General features: G+C 43.9%; 1 protein-coding gene across 1 annotated transcript in view; it reads left to right on the top strand.

The window, feature by feature from the left end:
- LOC311108006 (protein diaphanous homolog 2-like) overlaps positions 1 to 18,418 on the top strand; it is a 589,414-nt gene that overhangs the window by 567,929 nt on the left and 3,067 nt on the right. Inside the window, exon 27 of the mRNA XM_084150643.1 lies at positions 3,879 to 4,088. Coding sequence (XP_084006769.1) covers positions 3,879 to 3,893 — 15 coding nt within the window. The 3' untranslated portion in view covers positions 3,894 to 4,088. The remainder of the gene's footprint in view (positions 1 to 3,878; positions 4,089 to 18,418) is intronic.

Here is an 18,418-nt window from a genome sequence, read left to right as displayed (position 1 = left end):
ACAGGGGAGGCCTGGCTAACAGCATGGAACGCTGCGGTACAGGACCACGGCACAGCACAGAGTACCCACTGGCTGGGAGGGAGAGGGAGGGATGGAGAATGACCTATTTTTCATTTTTTAAGTCAGCACAACCATTGTGGTATGTGTGGATGGGTTGTAGGGTGTCTGTGTGTGTAGATGGGTTGTAGGGTGTCTGTGTGTGTATGTGTGGGGAGGATGGTTGTGGTGTGTGTGGATGGATTGTAGGGTGTATGTGTGTGTGTGTGTATTTGCGTGTGCAAATGTGTCTGTTTTGTATCTGATTTCTAAACAGCACACGTAGATCTGCTGGAAACTGATGCCAAAATAGTACTGGAGATTCTCTAATAGTACTGGAGATTCTCTAATAGTACTGGAGATTCTCTAATAATACTGAAGAGTCTCTAATAGTACTTCAGATTCTCTAATAGTACTGGAGTTTATCTAATAGTACCGGAGATTATCTAATAGTACTGGCGATTCTCTAATAATACTGGTGATTCTCTAATAATACTGGAGATTCTCTAATAATACTGGAGGTTCCCTAATATTATTGGAGATTCTCTAATAATACTGGAGATTCTATAATAATACTGTAGATTCTATAATAATTCTGGAGATTCTATAATAATACTGGACATTTTCTAATAGTACTGGATATTCTCTAATAGTACTGGATATTCTCTAACAGTACTGGAGATTCTCTAATAGTACTGGAGATTCTCTAATAGTACTGGAGATTCTCTAATAGTACTGGAGATTCTCTAATAGTACTGGCAATTCTCTAATAGTACTGGAGATTCTCTAATAGTACTGGATATTCTCTAATAGTACTGGAGATTCTCTAAAAGTACTGGAGATTCTCTAATAGTACTTTTTATTCTCTAATAGTACTGTTTATTATTTAATAGTACTGGATATTATCTAATAGTACTGGATATTCTCTAATAGTACTGGCAATTCTCTAATAATACTGGCAATTCTCTAATAATACTGGAGAATCTCAAATAATACTGGAGATTAATCTAATAGTTCTTGATATTCGATATTCTCTAATAATACTGGAGATTCTCTAATAGTACTGGATATTCTCTAATAATACTGGAGATTTCTAATAATACTGGAGATTCTCTAATAATACTGGATATTCTCTAATAGTACTGGATATTATCTAATAATACTGGAGATTCTCTAATAATACTGGAGATTATCTAATAATACTGGAGATTCTCTAATAGTACTGGATATACTCTAATAGTACTGGATATTATATAATAGTACTGGAAATTCTATAATAGTACTGGTGATTCTCTAATAGTGCTGGAGATGATCTAATAGTGCTGGAGATGATCTAATAGTACTGGATATTCTATAATAGTACTGGAGATTCTCTAATAGTACTGGAGATTCTCTAATAATACTGGAGATTCTCTAATAATACTGGATATTCTCTAATAGTACTGGATATTATCTAATAATACTGGAGATTCTCTAATAATACTGGAGATTATCTAATAATACTGGAGATTCTCTAATAGTACTGGATATACTCTAATAGTACTGGATATTATATAATAGTACTGGAAATTCTATAATAGTACTGGTGATTCTCTAATAGTGCTGGAGATGATCTAATAGTGCTGGAGATGATCTAATAGTACTGGATATTCTATAATAGTACTGGAGATTCTCTAATAGTACTGGAGATTCTCTAATAATACTGGAGATTCTGTAATAGTACTGGAGATTCTCTAATAGTACTGGAGATTCTCTGATGGTACTGGAGATTCTCTAATAGTACTGAAGATTCTCTAATAGTACTGGAGATTCTCTAATAATACTGGAGATTCTCTAATAATACTGGAGATTCTCTAAAAGTACTGGAGATTATCTAATAATACTGGAGATTCTCTAAAAGTACTGGAGATTATCTAATAATACTGGAGATTCTCTAATAATACTGGAGATTCTCTAATAGTACTGGATATTCTCTAATAATACTGGAGATTCTCTAATAGTACTGGATATTCTCTAATAGTACTGGAGATTCTCTAATAATACTGGCAATTCTCTAATAGTACTGGAGATTCTCTAATAGTGCTGGAGATTCTCTAATAGTACTGGAGATTCTCTAAAAGTACTGGAGATTCTCTAATAATACTGGAGATTCTCTAATAGTACTGTTTATTCTCTAATATTACTGTTTATTCTCTAATAATATTGGAGATGATCTAATAGTACTGGAGATTCTCTAATAGTACTGGTGATTATCTAATAATACTGGCGATTCTCTAATAATACTGGAGAATCTCTAATAATACTGGAGATTAATCTAATAGTACTGGATATTCTCTAATAATACTGGAGATTCTCTAATAGTACTGGATATTCTCTAATAATACTGGAGATTCTCTAATAATACTGGAGATTCTCTAATAATACTGGAGTTTCTCTAATAGTACTGGAGATTCTCTAATAATACTAGAGATTCTCTAATAATACTGGATATTCTCTAATAGTACTGGATATTCTCTAATAATACTGGAGATTCTCTAAATATACTGGATATTCTCTAATGATACTGGAGGTTCTCTAATAGTACTATATATTCTCTATTAATACTGGAGATTCTCTAATAATACTGGATATTATCTAATAATACTGGAGTTTCTCTAATAGTACTGGTGATTCTCTAATAGTGCTGGAGATGATCTAATAGTACTGGATATTCTATAATAGTACTGGATATTCTATAATGTACTGTAGATTCTCTAATAGTACTGGAGATTCTCTAATAATACTGGAGATTCTGTAATAGTACTGGAGATTCTCTAATAGTACTGGAGATTCTCTGATGGTACTGGAGATTCTCTAATAGTACTGGAGATTCTCTAATAATACTGGAGATTCTCTAACAGTACTGGAGATGCTCTAACAGTATTGGAGATTCTCTAATAATACTGGATATTCTCTAATAGTACTGGAGATTCTCTAATAATATTGGAGATTCTCTAATAGTACTGGAGATTCTCTAATAGTACTGGAGATTCTCTAATCGTACTGGAGATTATCTAATCATACTGGAGATTATCTAATCATACTGGATATTCTCTAATAGTACTGGAGATTGTCTAATAGTACTGGAGATTGTCAAATATTACTGGAGATTCTATAATAGTACTGGAGATTATATAATATTTCTGGCGATTCTCTAATAGTACTGGAGATTCTGTAATAGTACTGGAGATTCTATAATAGTACTGGCGATTCTATAATAGTACTGGAGATTCTCTAATAGTACTGGAGATTCTCTAATAGTACTGTAGATTCTCTAATAATACTGGAGATTATTTAATAGTACTGGAGATTCTATAATAGTACTGGATATTCTGTAATGGTACTGGATATTCTCTAATAGTACTGGCGATTCTGTAATAATACTGGAGATTCTCTAATAGTACTGGATATTCTCTAATAGTACTGGAGATTCTATAATCAGTTTTTACTGCTGGTTGTATGTTTGCGTTTCTACCTGAAGGGACTCTGACAGCTAGGTGACAGCCAAGTTACAGCCAGGTTACATTCAAGTCACAGCCAGGTGACAGCCAAGTGACAACCAGGTGACACCCAGGTGACAGCCAGGTTACAGCCAGGTGTAGGGGTCACTACTGATCCTATCTCATATTCTCAGAATTATCTCATATTTCATGGCTTTTCCTCATGTAAACCTAATCAAAAACTAGCTAACAATAGCTTGCCATGACAGACGCCCGAGCATCTGGCGAGCCATCTACCGAGATGTTCAAACCGCTTACTGCACACCCTGTCGCTCCGATTGAATGAGAGAGAAAGAGAAACAGGGAAGTAAAGAGTAAACAAACACAACTTGGAGGGTGGGGCTTTTACAGCATGCTATCGTGATGCAGATGTACAGGGAGAAAGAGAGTCACGGCGAGAGAGAGAAAGAACGATACAGAGAGAAAGGCAGGGAGAAGAGAGAGAGGCAGAGAGGTAGGTGACTGTCTCCTCCCGTGTTGCTGTTTGCACTCGAAAATCCTTTAAAAAACACAGTGGGATCCTAACCAATGTTGTGGCACCAATTGGATTCCCGAACAGGAGCCACCTCCTCCAACCACGTCCCTGTTTCCCCTGTTACCGGTCGCCTCGCTATCCTGCTCCCCCGCTCCTCCGAAGGGGCAAAGCAAAGCCCCATAAAAGAGTGATGAGGAGACTCGGCGAGAGGACCTGTGTACAGCACTTTATTCAGCAATGATCACTTATTTATAGGTGTCGGAATCGTGTTGTTTGCTTGTTTTATTGGAAACCTTGCGGGTAAAGTGGCATTGGTGCTGGCATGTGAATGCCATCTCTCGGGGGCTTCTCTGCAGAAAAATCTTCTTCCTTTTTGATAAATAAGTGAAGGGGTGCGGATGAATTTTTCATTTCCGCAAAGATCCATTGTCGCCCGGGATGTCTTGAGGGACGTGTTGGTGAGCTGCGTGTGGAAATCAACCTAACACACACACACACACACACACATCCCAGGTCAGTGGTGGACCCTTAACTGTGCTACACAGAGTGAGTGGCAGCTGTGATTAAGGAAGATGCATGCATAGCCTACATCATTTAGCTCTCACAGTGAAAGGCAACAGAGCAGACTGTTTGCACTGTGACATCTACCACCTTGTTTGGATATCGAGTCCTATTGAATGGATTACTCTGGAGTACTGTCAGCTGTATTGCAGTGATTTAGAAATAGGCTCTCGTATCTCCTTCTCTGTACATTCACAGTCAGTCAGTCAGGGAGTCAAATGAACAACTGTTCTAGAATCAGTTTCCTACAGGGTATTGAGGAGGGAGCTGCTCATCCCGCCTTGGCCCTTTAGAATGAGTATGATGCAGTAACATGGCACCTCCCTTGCCTCCCCTCCCTTAGCTGAGAGGGCATCAGATAAATCAAAGTGCTAGACTTCACATCCTAAGTACAAAGCATCATGGGAAAGAGTGAAGTGCGGCCCATACCAGGTTGATTTGTGTACATCCGGGAGCGCCGACCAATGAATGATTTAGAGGGGAGAGAAGAGAGAGCGCACTCTGTTTTTAATGCCAAGCCACGCGAAACACAGCATCTTTGGCATCTTCTTCACCAAAGGGGTCTGATGTTGTTGAGGAAAGAGGCTCCTTTTAAACCCTCAATGCACCACCATGATTTCTCTTGGCTCTTTTTGTGCGCTGGAACACATAATGGAGTTTTCTTTAACTCCATAAGGCGAGGATGGCAGAGGGTCCTGATGAGTTCTGAAAGTAGCCAAGTTTGAGAAGGGCCTAGGGCACTTTTGTTGTGGGGAGAACTTTCCAAGGATAGACTTTTTGCAAATGTGATGAGAAACAAGGGACCTGAGTGTTTGGGTGTGCAGAGTACCTGCGGGGTATCTGAGGCATATTAGTTTCCATATATCCAGACTTATATTACTGAACAATGGTCATAATAGCCTTTCTTTGCCTATTTTTCACTGTGGATATTTACTGCATGTTGTTGTTGTTCTTTTACAGAAGTATGTTGTTGTGCCTGCCTCCTCTGTGTATCTGAGGATATGCACCTGTGTGTGTGTTGGTGCATGTGTGCACTCTGAAGGTGTCATTGTGGGAGCCAAAGCCCCTGTAGGCTGTCAGACAGTGAGAGGTGCAGCACCTATAAAGGGCATGATTTTCTGGGCCCCACTGTCTATTAAAAGCCCTGCAACACTTTTCAGGGCTCTCTCGCGGTGCCCGCTCGGTCCCCCTCAGGTCCCTGAAGGAACAGCAGAGTAGTAGACGGCCCCTTTCAGACCCTCCAATGCCCCCGAGGTCATCAACGGTAATGAGGTACAGACGGCATTGAGTTGTCAGGGTGGCCATTTTGTTTTGTGAGTCTTAAAGTAGGCATCAGCTCAGTACTGTAGGACTAGTACATTGACATGTTTGGTGTTATTCTGGGATGTATAGTAAAGGAAAAGATGGATGAATGTGATGCCAATGAGTTCACGGCCGGTGAGTAATGTGAATGCTAATGCTAAAATGGAGCCTAAAAGGAGCCTAAGCGCTATTCACTTAAACAAATAGGTACGTAAACAGCCTATGTGTGTTTACCCTCCTATTCATCCCTGGTTTTATTATTTTACTCCACTTCCTCTCTCATCCTACCACCAACCCCCCAGCTCTTAGCGCTCTTCCCAAGGTCAAAGGTTAGCACATCGTAATGGCGTCGTCACCTCCCTCAGTGATTTATGCTAGTTTAAGGGTGGACCCTCAAATCCCCACTGTCATGTTGTGGATTTGTATGCATATGTGTCAGTCCTCTCTTACCGGGGGGTTTAAAAGGATGGATTTCTACATAGAGCTTCTCCCCATGACATTGAGAGCAGGGACAACAGGCACTCTCAGAACAAGTCTACAGCTACAGATAGAGATGTGTCCGTCACTTCATGGTCATGCCTCCTCCATAACATTCACATCAAGACATTTTCCCTTGAAATTATTCTCGATACGAGCTACATCAAATATTACATCTCGGTTTGGGCAAACAAATAGAATAAACAATCTATCGATGTCCCCACCAACCCCCCAACAATCCACCCTCGTATCAACATGATCTATCTGTGTTTATCTCTCTATCTGGTGTTCACATCATCGCCAAGGCTTTTGTTTCCACAACCCAACATTATCTGGCGTTCCCATCATCGCAGATGCTTTTGTTTCCACAACCTGGCATTATCTGGCGTTCCCATCATCGTCGAGGCTTTTGTTTCCACACCCCGGCATTATCTGGCGTTCCCATCATCGTTGAGGCTTTTGTTTCCACAGCCTGGCATTATCTGGCGTTCCCATCATTGTCGAGGCTTTTGATTCCACAACCCGGCATTATCTGGCGTTCCCATCATCGTCGAGGCTTTTGTTTCCACAACCCGGCATTATCTGGCGTCCCCATCATCGCAGAGGCTTTTGTTCCACAACCCGGCATTATCTGGCGTTCCCATCATCGCCGAGGCTTTTGTTCCACAACCTGGCATTTTGTTCCTGTGTTTGTTTGGTGATCCATCAGTCTATTTACTTTATCACTCTGCCAAACCATCCATTTACGCTCCCATCTGTCTGTCAAACTATATCTTAGCATCAATTTGTCTAACTATCTCTCTGTCTACTTATTCAGCTGTCAATCAAAGCAGTGCTTCGAGCCGAGGCGGGTGGCTCTCTCCTCCTGCAGGCTGGTGTATTACGGCTCTGCAGGCCTCATCATTAGACTCTTGTTTAAGCGGCTCCGGCAGCAGCAAGAGTGCCTGCAGCAATTAGGCTCCTCCGCACTCCCTGTTATACTCTCTGCCTGCTTACATACATGCATGCATACAGGTCACACGTATAATTACAGGCAATTCACAGCTATTTCTGTGGTGACATTTGGTTGAACTGGATGGTGAGGGATTCTAGGTAATGTATTGTAGGTGTCGTAACTGAAACAGAGACAGTGATGTGTGTTTTTTTTTCGCCAAGGTGAACAATGCTGCCATTTTTCTAAGTATTTTGTTTGATGTTGGCCTATGGTATCATGGAATGATATGTTATGGTTCAAGGTGTGTGTTTTTGGCTGCAGCCACTTTACCACACGGGTACAGATGACAAGCGGTGGCATGGCAGAGACAAGCCGAGCTGTGCTGATCCAGGTCAGTTTACTGGCTCTGTGGTCGAGCTCAGCCCAGCTCTGTTCTCCCTGGAGCAGCTAGGGCCCCGATGCCCACCCTGGCCTCCTGCCGAGCCCCCAATCAGTCTTGGAGCGTCAGCGACGGTCCCCCCTCGGGCGGCCCCGTGTCGGGGCCTGATGGATTGATTACCTCCTGTCCTGGCTCAGGACTGGAAAAGGCCCTAGCTACCCCAGACCCCATCTGTGTCCATTGCTGACTCCAGACCAATATTGCCCCCCGGCTACAGGCTCAGGCTGCTAATGACCTCCCCTCCTCCCAAAGGTCCACTGTCCATACTAGCATCCCCACAGCATTATATACCCCAATGCTAGCCTTTTGTCAATACGGACAGCTAACCTAGCGGTGAATCTCAAACATGCATTGAGAAGGCACCCTAACGATTTGAGGAGTGTATGCACAGTTGAAATTTTTTTTTTCAAGCCTGCTTCCTGAAATCTACTGCTGAGAAGATGATCATGAATGGGAGTTTTGCCGCTGGCGCTTGATCGATTGCAAGAACGTTTTCATCTTTTGACTTTTTGGTGCGTTTGTGTGTTGCCTCGACTGCCCGAAGAATGCCAGGAAGCATTGTTCTGTGGCAAAATAAATCGCCTCCAGTCCAGATATCAGAAGTGATCTCTGAATGCGAGAGGGCCCAATGAGAGATCACGAGTACCAGCGGCCTGTCAAGCTTGTTGTTTTCAATCAAAGATGGAGGACAGAGCACAAGCTAGGCTGCAGAGGAAGGAGTTTTCTTTCCACAGAGCCAGTAAACTTTTCGTTTGAGATTGTGAGATTGACACACACACACACACACAAACACACAAGCTTTGATCTCTCTTCCCATCTTACTGTTTGTCCCTGGTACAAACCTGTCAAAGCCATCCCGCCGAGGAGATAAACTAGTACTCTTTCTTTCCTCTAAAAATAAGCATTTGTTTATGGACACGTGTAGTGATTTCCAGCACTCCTGCGCCGTATTGTGTTCTGAGCTGTCAAGAGACATTACTCTCAGCCCCTACTCCCCTTTCAGCCAGAGTGAGCAGGGGAGAGAGAGAGAGGGAGAGGGGGCAGCGGACAATGGAGGAGTGTGGGGGAGGAGTGAGTGGGGAGGCACAGCAGAGGGCAAAGGAAATAGCAAGGCCTGTAGCAAAATGAGTTAAGATGCTGCCTCTTTTCAAATAAGGGGCTAAGGGGCCCGGTCGGTCAGTACTTTAATGCAGTCCTTAAGGTAGATTTGTGAGAGAAATGCAGTTGTGGTTGGGAGAGAGAATAGGTTGTACTGAGTATCTGGGTCATTCATCAGTGTGTGTATGTGGCGAGCAGCGTGCTTCATCACAGACGACCCAGTGCGTGATTGAAATCTATGAAACGGACATGAGAGAGGCAAGCGAGGATTAGCTCCATCCAGGTCCCTGACGACTCGCATCTGTCGGAGAAAGAGGGAGAGAGGTAGAGAGAGAGAGAGAGAGAGAGAGAGAGAGAGAGAGAGAGAGAGAGAAGGGGGAGAAAGTGAGTGAGAGAGAAAAATAACAAAAAAGAGAGTGAGAACTGGAGAGTGGGAGAGAAAGAGAGGGGAGAATTTCAGCATCTTGCCTCAGCGTATTTATCCAGGACCATTGTCTGTGTTTCCTCTGTCATGCCACTCTGATCCCTTCTTCCGTCTGATGCGGGCCCCTTGAAGAACACACACACATACCGAACACACACACACCCCTCAAATCTCCTAAAATCTCCTGACGCCCCGTACGCTCATTTAACTGACATTACTTAAGACCAAAGGTCTTGTTCAAATGCCTTGTTCACAAATACAAGACATGAGACATTACCTTACCTGACATCCTCCAAACAATTAAATGCTGTGTCAATAAAACAAGCTTTGAGTGAGCTCTAGCTGTTTGTTGAGTTAGTGTTAGGAAATAGATAGCAATATTCAGAGGGAGTCTACGTACTGTAAATTAATGCAACTCCGCCGGAATATGACAGTGTTATAATATTGTTACACGGTTCAAATTCTGTTTTATTGATAATGCGTCCCTCCACGTCTATCAATCTTCTGTATTGTCTCAAACACTGTCACGCAGCTAATGAATGTATGCCTGTAACAGAAGCTGATCAGACAAATGTAAAGTCATGCAGGAGTTTGCTCCTAGTAATCCCCTAAGCATCTTAAATGTAAAGTCATGCAGAAGGTTGCTCCTAGTAATCCCCTAAACCTCCTAAATGTAAAGTCATGCAGAAGGTTGCTCCTAGTAATCCCCTAAACCTCCTAAATGTAAAGTCATGCAGAAGGTTGCTCCAAGTAATCCCCTAAACCTCCTAAATGTAAAGTCATGCAGAAGGTTGCTCCTAGTAATCCCCTACACCTCCTAAATGTAAAGTCATGCAGAAGGTTGCTCCAAGTAATCCCCTAAACCTCCTAAATGTAAAGTCATGCAGAAGGTTGCTCCTAGTAATCCCCTAAACCTCCTAAATGTAAAGTCATGCAGGAGGTTGTTCCTAGTAATCCCCTAAACCTCCTAAATGTAAAGCCATGCAGGAGGTTGCACCTAGTAATCCACTAAACCTCCTAAATGTAAAGTCATGCAGGAGGTTGCTCCTAGTAATCCCCTAAAAAACTGTAGTTTTTCTCCAGCAACCCTATAAGTTAAAGCCAAATAAATATCTGTTCTCCCCCCTGCATCCCATTTATATATCTTGTTTCTGGTGTTTCTGGGAGCTCCATTACTCTGCAGCCACCAGCCCTGATTTGAGGGACATATACACTACATGGCCAAAAGTATGTGGACACCTGCTTGTCGAACATCTCATTCCCAAATCATGGGCATTAATATGGAGTTGGTCCCTCCTTTGCTGCTATAACAGCCTCCACTCTTGAGGGGAAGGCTTTCCACTAGATTTTGGAACATTGCTGCAGGGACTTGCTTCCATTCAGCCACAAGAGCAATAGTGAGGTTGGGCACTGATGTTGGGCGATTAGGCCTGGCTTGCAGTCGGTGTTCCAATTCATCCCAAATGTGTTCGATGGGGTTGGGGTCAGGGCTCTGTGCAGGTCAGTTAAGTTCTTCCACACCGATTTCGACAAACCATTTCTGTACGGATCACGCTTTGTTCACGGGGGCATTGTCATACTGAAACAGGAAAGGGCCTTCCCCAAACTGTTGCCACAAACTTGGAAGCACAGAATCGTCTCGAATGTCATTGTCTGATGTAGCTTTAAGATTTCCCTTCACTGGAACTAAGCGGCCTAGCCCGAACCATGAAAAACAGCCCCAGACCATTATTCTTCCTCCACCAAACTTTACAGTTGGTACTATGCATTGGGGCAGGTAGCGTTCTCCTGGCATCCGCCAAACCCAGATTCGTCCGTCGGACTGCCAGATGGTGAAGTGTGATTCATCACTCCAGAGAACGCATTTCCACTGCTCTAGAGTCGAACGGCGGCAAGCTTTACACAACTCCAGCCAACGCTTGGCATTGCGCATGGTGATCTTAGGCTTGTGTGCGGCTGCTCGGCTATGGAAATCCATTTCATTAAGCTCCCGACAAAAATGTATTGTGCTGACGTTGCTTCCAGAGGCAGTTTGGAACTCGGTAGTGAGTGTTCCAACCGAGGACAGAAGATTTTTACACGCTACACGCTTCAGCACTCGGCGGTCCCGTTCTGTGAGCTTGTGTGGCCTACTACTGAGCCGTTGTTGCTCCTAGATGTTTCCACTTCACAATAACAGCACTTACAGTTGACCAAAGCAGCTCTAGCAGGGCAGAAATTTGACGAACTGACTTGTTGGAAAGGTGGCATCCTATGACGGTGCCACGTTGAAAGTCACTGAGCTCTTCAGTACGGCCATTCTACTGCCAATGTTTGTCTATGGAGATTGCATGGCTGTGTGCTCGATTTTATACACCTGTCAGCGACGGGTGTGGCTGAAATAGCCGAATCCACTAATTTGAAGGGGTGTCCACATACAGTACCAGTCAAAAGTTTGGACACACCTACTCATTCAAGGGTTTTTCTTTATTTTCTACATTGTAGAATAATAGTGAAGACATCAAAACTATAAAATAACACATATGGAATCATGTAGTAACCCAAAAAGTGTTAAACAAATCAAAGTTGTCACGCCCTGGCCGTGAGTGGCCTGTTGTCTTTAGTTGGTTTGGTCAGGGCGTGAGTTTCTATGTTATATTTTCTATGTTTCAGTTCTAGGTTGTGTGTCTATGTTTGGCCGGGTGTGATTCCCAATCAGAGACAGCTGTCGCTCGTTGTCTCTGATTGGGGATCATACTTAAGTAGCCTGTTTGCCTACCTTAGTTGTGGGATCTTGTTCCGTGTTAGGCTTGTATGTGTATAGCCTGAGGACTTCACGTTACGTTGTTTCTTGTTTTGTTTTTGTTTATTGAGTTAAATAAGCATGTACGCTTTTCACGCTGCACCTTGGTCTGACCCATCTCTCAACGTTCGTGACAAAAATATTTTATATTTGAGATTCTTCAAATAGCCACCCTTTGCCTTGATGACAGCTTTGCACACTCTTCGCATTTAATTTGTAATTTTACCTTTATTTAACTAGGCAAGTCAGTTAAGGACAAATTCTTATTTACAATGACGGCCTACAATGGCCAAACCCGGAAGACGCTGGGCCAATTGTGCGCCACCCTATGGGACTCCCAATCACGGCCGGTTGTGATACAGCCTGGAATCGAACCAGGGGGTCTGTAGTGACGCCTCAAGCACTGAGATGCAGTGCCTTAGACCGCTGCGCCACTCGGGAGCCCATTCTCTCAACCAGTTTCACCTGGAATATTTTTCCAACAGTCTTGAAGGAGATCCCACATATGCTTAGCACTTGTTGGCTGCATTTCCTTCACTCTGCCGTTCGACTCCCCCAACCATCTCAATTGGGTTGAGGTTGGGGGATTGTGGAGGCCAGGTCATCTGATGCAGCACTCCATCACTCTCCTTCTTGGTAAAATAGCCCGTACCGAGCATGGAGGTGTGTTGGGTCATTGTCCTGTTGAAAAACAAGTGATAGTCCCACTAAGCCCAAACCAGGTGTGATGGCGTATCGCTGCAGAATGCTGTGGTAGCCATGCTGGTTAAGTGGGCCTTGAATTCCATAAATCCCACACCATAACAAATTTCCACCGGTCTAATGTCCATTGCTCGTGTTTCTTGGCCCAAGCCGGTCTCTTATTATTATTGGTGTCTTTTAGTGGTGGTTTCTTTGCAGCAATTCGACCATGAAGGCCTGATTCCCACAGTCCCCTCTGAACAGTTGATGTTGAGATGTGTCTGTGACTTGAACTCTGAAGCATTTATTTGGGCTGCAATTTCTGAGGCTGGTAACGCTAATGAACTTATCCTCTGCAGCAGAGGTAACTCTGGGTCTTCCATTCCTGTGGTGGTCCTCATGAGAGCCAGTTTCATCATAGCGGTTGATGGTTTTTGCGACTGCACTTGAAGAAACTTTAAAAGTTCTTGAAATGTTTAGTGTTGACTGACCTTCTTGTCTTAAAGTAATGATGGACTGTCGTTTCTCTTTGCTTATTTGAGCTGTTCTTGACATAATATGGACTGTATACCCACCCTACCTTGTCACAACACAACTGATTGGCTCAAATGCATTAAGAAGGAAAGGTGGTAGTGTGTATGGGGAGAGTGCACTAGTGCGTCAACAAATAATTTGAGTAAGGATTCAGTATGCAGAAAAAACCTATTCAATAATCTTCTGAAGAAAAATAATCTAGGACCGGTCTGTTTTATATGTTTTCTTATCCTAGTAGAAGGATTGTGATTATGTTTACCTTAGCCACTGTTATCTTAACCGTGATGGATACGAACGGTGTGTAGTTGTCCAAAACCTTGGCTGTCACGGATGGTAATGAACTTTAACAACTTTAACAAATGTCATCCGGAATAGTCTTCCTGTTTATATAGGGATCCCTGGAAGATCTGACTGGGAATGCTTTGATAGATGACTGACAGGCTTTCCTTTAGCGTTCAGATCACAGGCCCCACTGATGATGTAATTCTGTGTAATTAGTAAAAGATGACAGTAACACAAAACCCATTATGGGTTTTAATCTCTTTTGGAGGGAACGCACCAAAGACGGGGGAGCTCCTCTATCGCTCCATCACAACATGAAATGGCATTTTCTCAGCATGCCTTTCAGCCAATCAGACGAGAGCTGTGTGTGTGTGTATGTGCGCGCACGCGAAGGAGGCCTCGTGGTTGGTTAGACTGTTTAGTCATGTTGGCATCCTCACTTCGTATTACCCTTTACTTATACAGACCCCTTGTCCCTGTGGCGTGGATCATTGTGATACATTGTGATACACCCCTTAGAGTGTGTGTTATGCGTGTGTGTGTTATGCGTGTGTGTGTTATGCCTGTGTGTGTTATGCGTGTGTGTGTCACTCCTTACTCATGCCCCTTGGTGCGCTGCTTTACCACTCGAGAAACAATGCCAGTCGTTTGCATTTAATTAAGTTCTTTGAGAGCCAGACAAGTCCCCACCGTAACCAGGAATGCTGTTCTTCTTTTGTCAATTTCTCCTTTCTCCTTCTCTTGTGCTTCTGCGTCTTCGCTAACTGAAAGATGTCGCCTCGGGGAGAAGCAGGTAAAGGAAGCCATCAAAAACAGAAGACAGAAATACCCTTGAAGTTGTCTGATGTGTGGTTGTCCTTGTATAGTGTGTCTCTATGGGTGTTTAAGTGTTTTCATTCCTGTAGAGGATAGCTGTAACGTTTCGTCTCCCAATAGAAATGGGCCACTGTTTGTGCAGTTGTTGTCGCTAGATTGATGTGGGGAGGAAAGATGGCTGTTTATACCTGACGATGCGAACTGGAGGGGTTTTAGACCTGACGATGCGAACTGGAGGGGTTTTAGACCTGACGATGCGAACTGGAGGGGTTTTAGACCTGAAGATGCGAACTGGAAAGGATATTGAGAAGCAAATGGTTCCACTCTGAGGTATCCTCCAAGGGGAGATGCTTTTGATTTTACTGCCCACTTTTTTCCCTTCCCTTCTCTCGCCAAGTAATAGCTTCCCTTTAACAATAGGCTTGATGCAATTACCCATGTTATTTTAAAACTGTTGTCCTGTCTCCTGAATGGAAAGGCAATCTTTCCTGGTGATGGTTTGAATTTTTGTTTTAATTTCGACCTTCTGCACACAATGGCCGGCAAACAATGCACAAAATCATTTTAAGATGTTTGATTCTCTTGAAGATGTTTTGTGTCTCTTTATGTCGACCTTAGCACAGTCGTTTGCATTCAACTTGTAGTGATGGTTTGAAACATTTCCAATGTCAACCTTCCTAACATAACGGCCGGTTGTTGGCCACCGAACTAGTTCAAGAACATTTTCTAGTCTGTTTATGCCAACTTTTTTTTTTTTTTATGCCGACCTTAGCGTATAATGTATAACTTCAACTCTTCAAAGCGATTCCAAACCCAAGACGAAAATAATTTCCTGGAAGTATTGAAGTGTTTGTGTTTTCTCACTCCATCCTCCTCCTCTTCATCTCTTGGCCATGCCCAGTCCCTCTCCCTTTTGTCTTTCATCTCTCCTCTCTCCGCCTCCTCTTCTCCCACCCACGTCTGGTAATAGATACAGTCAATTCTGACCCCAGTATTAAAGGGAGGAGAACTGTATTCTCCAAGCACTTCTGTTCTGATGTCCTCGAGGTTAAAGGCGAGTGCTCGCCCCGAAATGAGGTGAACTTAATTGGAATTGCAAATGGAAAAGGCGAGGAATCGGACATGGAGGATTTCTGGATTTTTTGGTCTCTCGTTTTATTAGATTTCTTACCATTGGTGGTGCTTTGTGTGGAACATTTGGAGAAAGGAGTTGGAGCTTGCACCTCAGGCACGGTGAAACTCTTGGAAGCGTTTTTGAAGACGGAATGGATGAAAGAGGGTGATCGAGGAATGTCGCTCAGATGTGCTCTGCAATACGGAGCATGCCAAGTTCAGAAGGTCGCAGGCTGTAACTTTCACCAACTCAATGCAGCAGGAAGCATATAGCACATCTCTCTCTCCATGCATATACAGTATATCTCTCTGGCTTTCTCTGCTCTCTCTCTCTCTCTCTCTCTCTCTCTCTCTCTCTCTCTCTCTCTCTCTCTCTCTCTCTCTCTCTCTCTCTCTCTCTCTCTCAGGCTCTCAATCTTTCTATCTCTAGGTTCCTCACTGTCTCTTTTTAAATCTGCCTTGCTTTCTTTCTCTCTCTCTCTCGCTCTCTCTCTCTTTCCATCTCTCCCTATCTGTTAACCCCCCCGCCCCATCTTGCTCTCTCTCCTCCATCCTTCTCCCCCCATCTCCTCCTGCGCACCATCTGCATGTTCTCCCTCCATCTGAGGCGTCTGTTGGGAGTGCTGGTGGTGGAGACATATGCACACCGCCGTCGTCACAATCACTCTTAGCTCATTACCTGACGTGATGGATGAAGCCGGCGCCATTAAACAACGCCCAGCCCGGGACGCCTGGCACCCCACAGCTGGCACTGAGTAATGGGCACCACCATGGCAGCATGGCGGCGCCACACTTGGAGACTGCCAGGGGAGGCTCATGTGGGCGTAGCTAGCTACCTTGTCTCTGTGGATACCTCGCTTCCTGGCCATCCAGTGCCGCCCAACCCACCTGTCACCTTGCATGGCAGGGCCTGTGACATGGGGATCCATGGGCAGCTATAGTTGGCCTTCTGGAGGGAGGGGGTGTTTGTGTGACTTTATTATGGAGTGGCGAGAGTGGGCCGACGCAGCTAACCCAAAGTGTTCTAACTGAGCTGGTTGGCTCACAGGAGCAGCCAGAGTGAAAGTCCTAATACAACCTCGCCTCATCACAACAAAGCCGGTCTCTCTCTCTTTCCCTCTCTCTCTCTCTCTCTCTCTCTCGCTCTCCCTCTCCCCTGCTCACTCACTCACTCACTCGCTCTCTCACTCGCTCTCTCACTCGGTCTCTCTCTCTTTCTCTCTCTCTCTCTCTCTCTCTCTCTCTCTCTCTCTCTCTCTCTCTCTCTCTCTCTCCCCCCTGCTCACTCGGTCTCTCTCCCTCTCTCTCTCTCTCTCTCTCTCTCCCTCTCCCCTGCTCACTCCTTCTCTCTCAATTCAATTCAAAGGTTTTTATTGGCATGGGAAACATATGTTTACTTTGCCAAAGTAAGTCACTGAGTCTGTATATAGTCAAAGCTTTCCTTAATTTTGGGTCAGTCACACTGGTCAGGTATTCTGCCACTGTGTACTCTCTGTTTAGGGTGAAATAGCATTCTAGTTTGCTCAGTTTTTTTGTTAATTCTTTACAATGTGTCAAGTAATTATCTTGATGTTTTCTCATGATTTGGTTGGGTGTTATTGTGTTGTTTCCTGGGCCTCTGTGGGGTCTGTTTGTGTTTGTGAACAGAGCCCCCGGGCCAGCTTGCTTAGGGGACTCTTCTTCAGGTTAATCTCACTGTAGGTGATTGCTTTGTTATGGAAGGTTTGGGAATTGCTTCCTTTTAGGTGGTTGTAGAATTTAACGGCTCTTTTCTGGATTTTGATCATTAGCGGCAATCGGCCTAATTCTGGTCATTCTGATCTCTCCATCTCCCCTGCTCTCTCTCTCTCTCTCTCTCTCTCTCTCCCCTGCTCACTTGCTCTCTTTATGAGCTCTGTGATGAGTTTGTGTTCTTCCTTGGCAGTTACTATGACGCTAGACGCAAGCACCGCCACTCCAGGCCCCTCTTGTCTCTTCCCCTCCACCCTGCTGCTCTCTTCTTAATCAGCTTCGGGTTCTGTTGTTGATGTTTTCCCTCCCTCCTACTCTCCTTCCCCTCACACCCCCTTTTTTTATTTGTGGTACCCTCTTTGTGTTACTATGACTCTAACAACACTTTCCTGTTCTCTCTCTCTCTCTCTCACTCATTCTCTCTCTCTCTCTCTCTATCTCCCTCTCTCCTGCTCACTCGCTCTCTCTCCCGCTCTCTCTCTCTCCCTCTTCCCTGCTCACTCTATCTCGCTCTCTCTCTCTCTCTCTCCCCTTCTCACTCACTCACTCACACTCTCTCTCTCTCTCTCTCTCTCTCTCTCTCTCTCTCTCCCCTTCTCACTCACTCACTCACACTCTCTCTCTCTCTCTCTCTCTCTCTCTCTCTCTCTCTCTCTCTCTCTCTCTCTCTCTCTCTCTCTCTCTCTCTCTCTCTCTCTCTCTCTCTCTCTCTCTCTCTCTCTCTCTCCCCTGCTCACTCGGTCTCTCTCTCTCCCTCTCCCTCTCCCCTGCTCACTCCTTCTCTCTCAATTCAATTCAATTCAAAGGTTTTTATTGGCATGGGAAACATATGTTTACATTGCCAAAGCAAGTGAAACAATATAAAATGAGCAGTAAACATTACACTCACAAAAGTTCCAAAGGAATAGAGACATTTCAAATGTCATATTATGGCTGTATACAGTCTTGTAACGATGTGCAAATAGTTAAAGTACAAAAGGGAAAATAAATAAACATAAATATGGGTTGTATTTACAATGGTGTTTGTTCTTCACTGGTTGCCCTTTTCTTGTGGCAACAGGTCACAAATATTGCTGCTGTGATGGCACACTGGTATTTCACCCAATAGATATAGGAGTTTATCAAAAAACCTGTGTAATCTGAGGGAAATATGTTTGTCTAATATGGTCATACATTTGGCAAGAGGTTAGGAAG

The sequence above is a fragment of the Coregonus lavaretus genome (assembly GCF_964263955.1).
Source record: "Coregonus lavaretus genome assembly, chromosome: 32".
In the NCBI taxonomy this organism is placed as follows: Eukaryota; Metazoa; Chordata; class Actinopteri; order Salmoniformes; family Salmonidae; genus Coregonus; species Coregonus lavaretus.
Note: the sequence above shows the minus strand (reverse complement) of the source record. Positions and strands in the feature narration are given on the sequence as shown.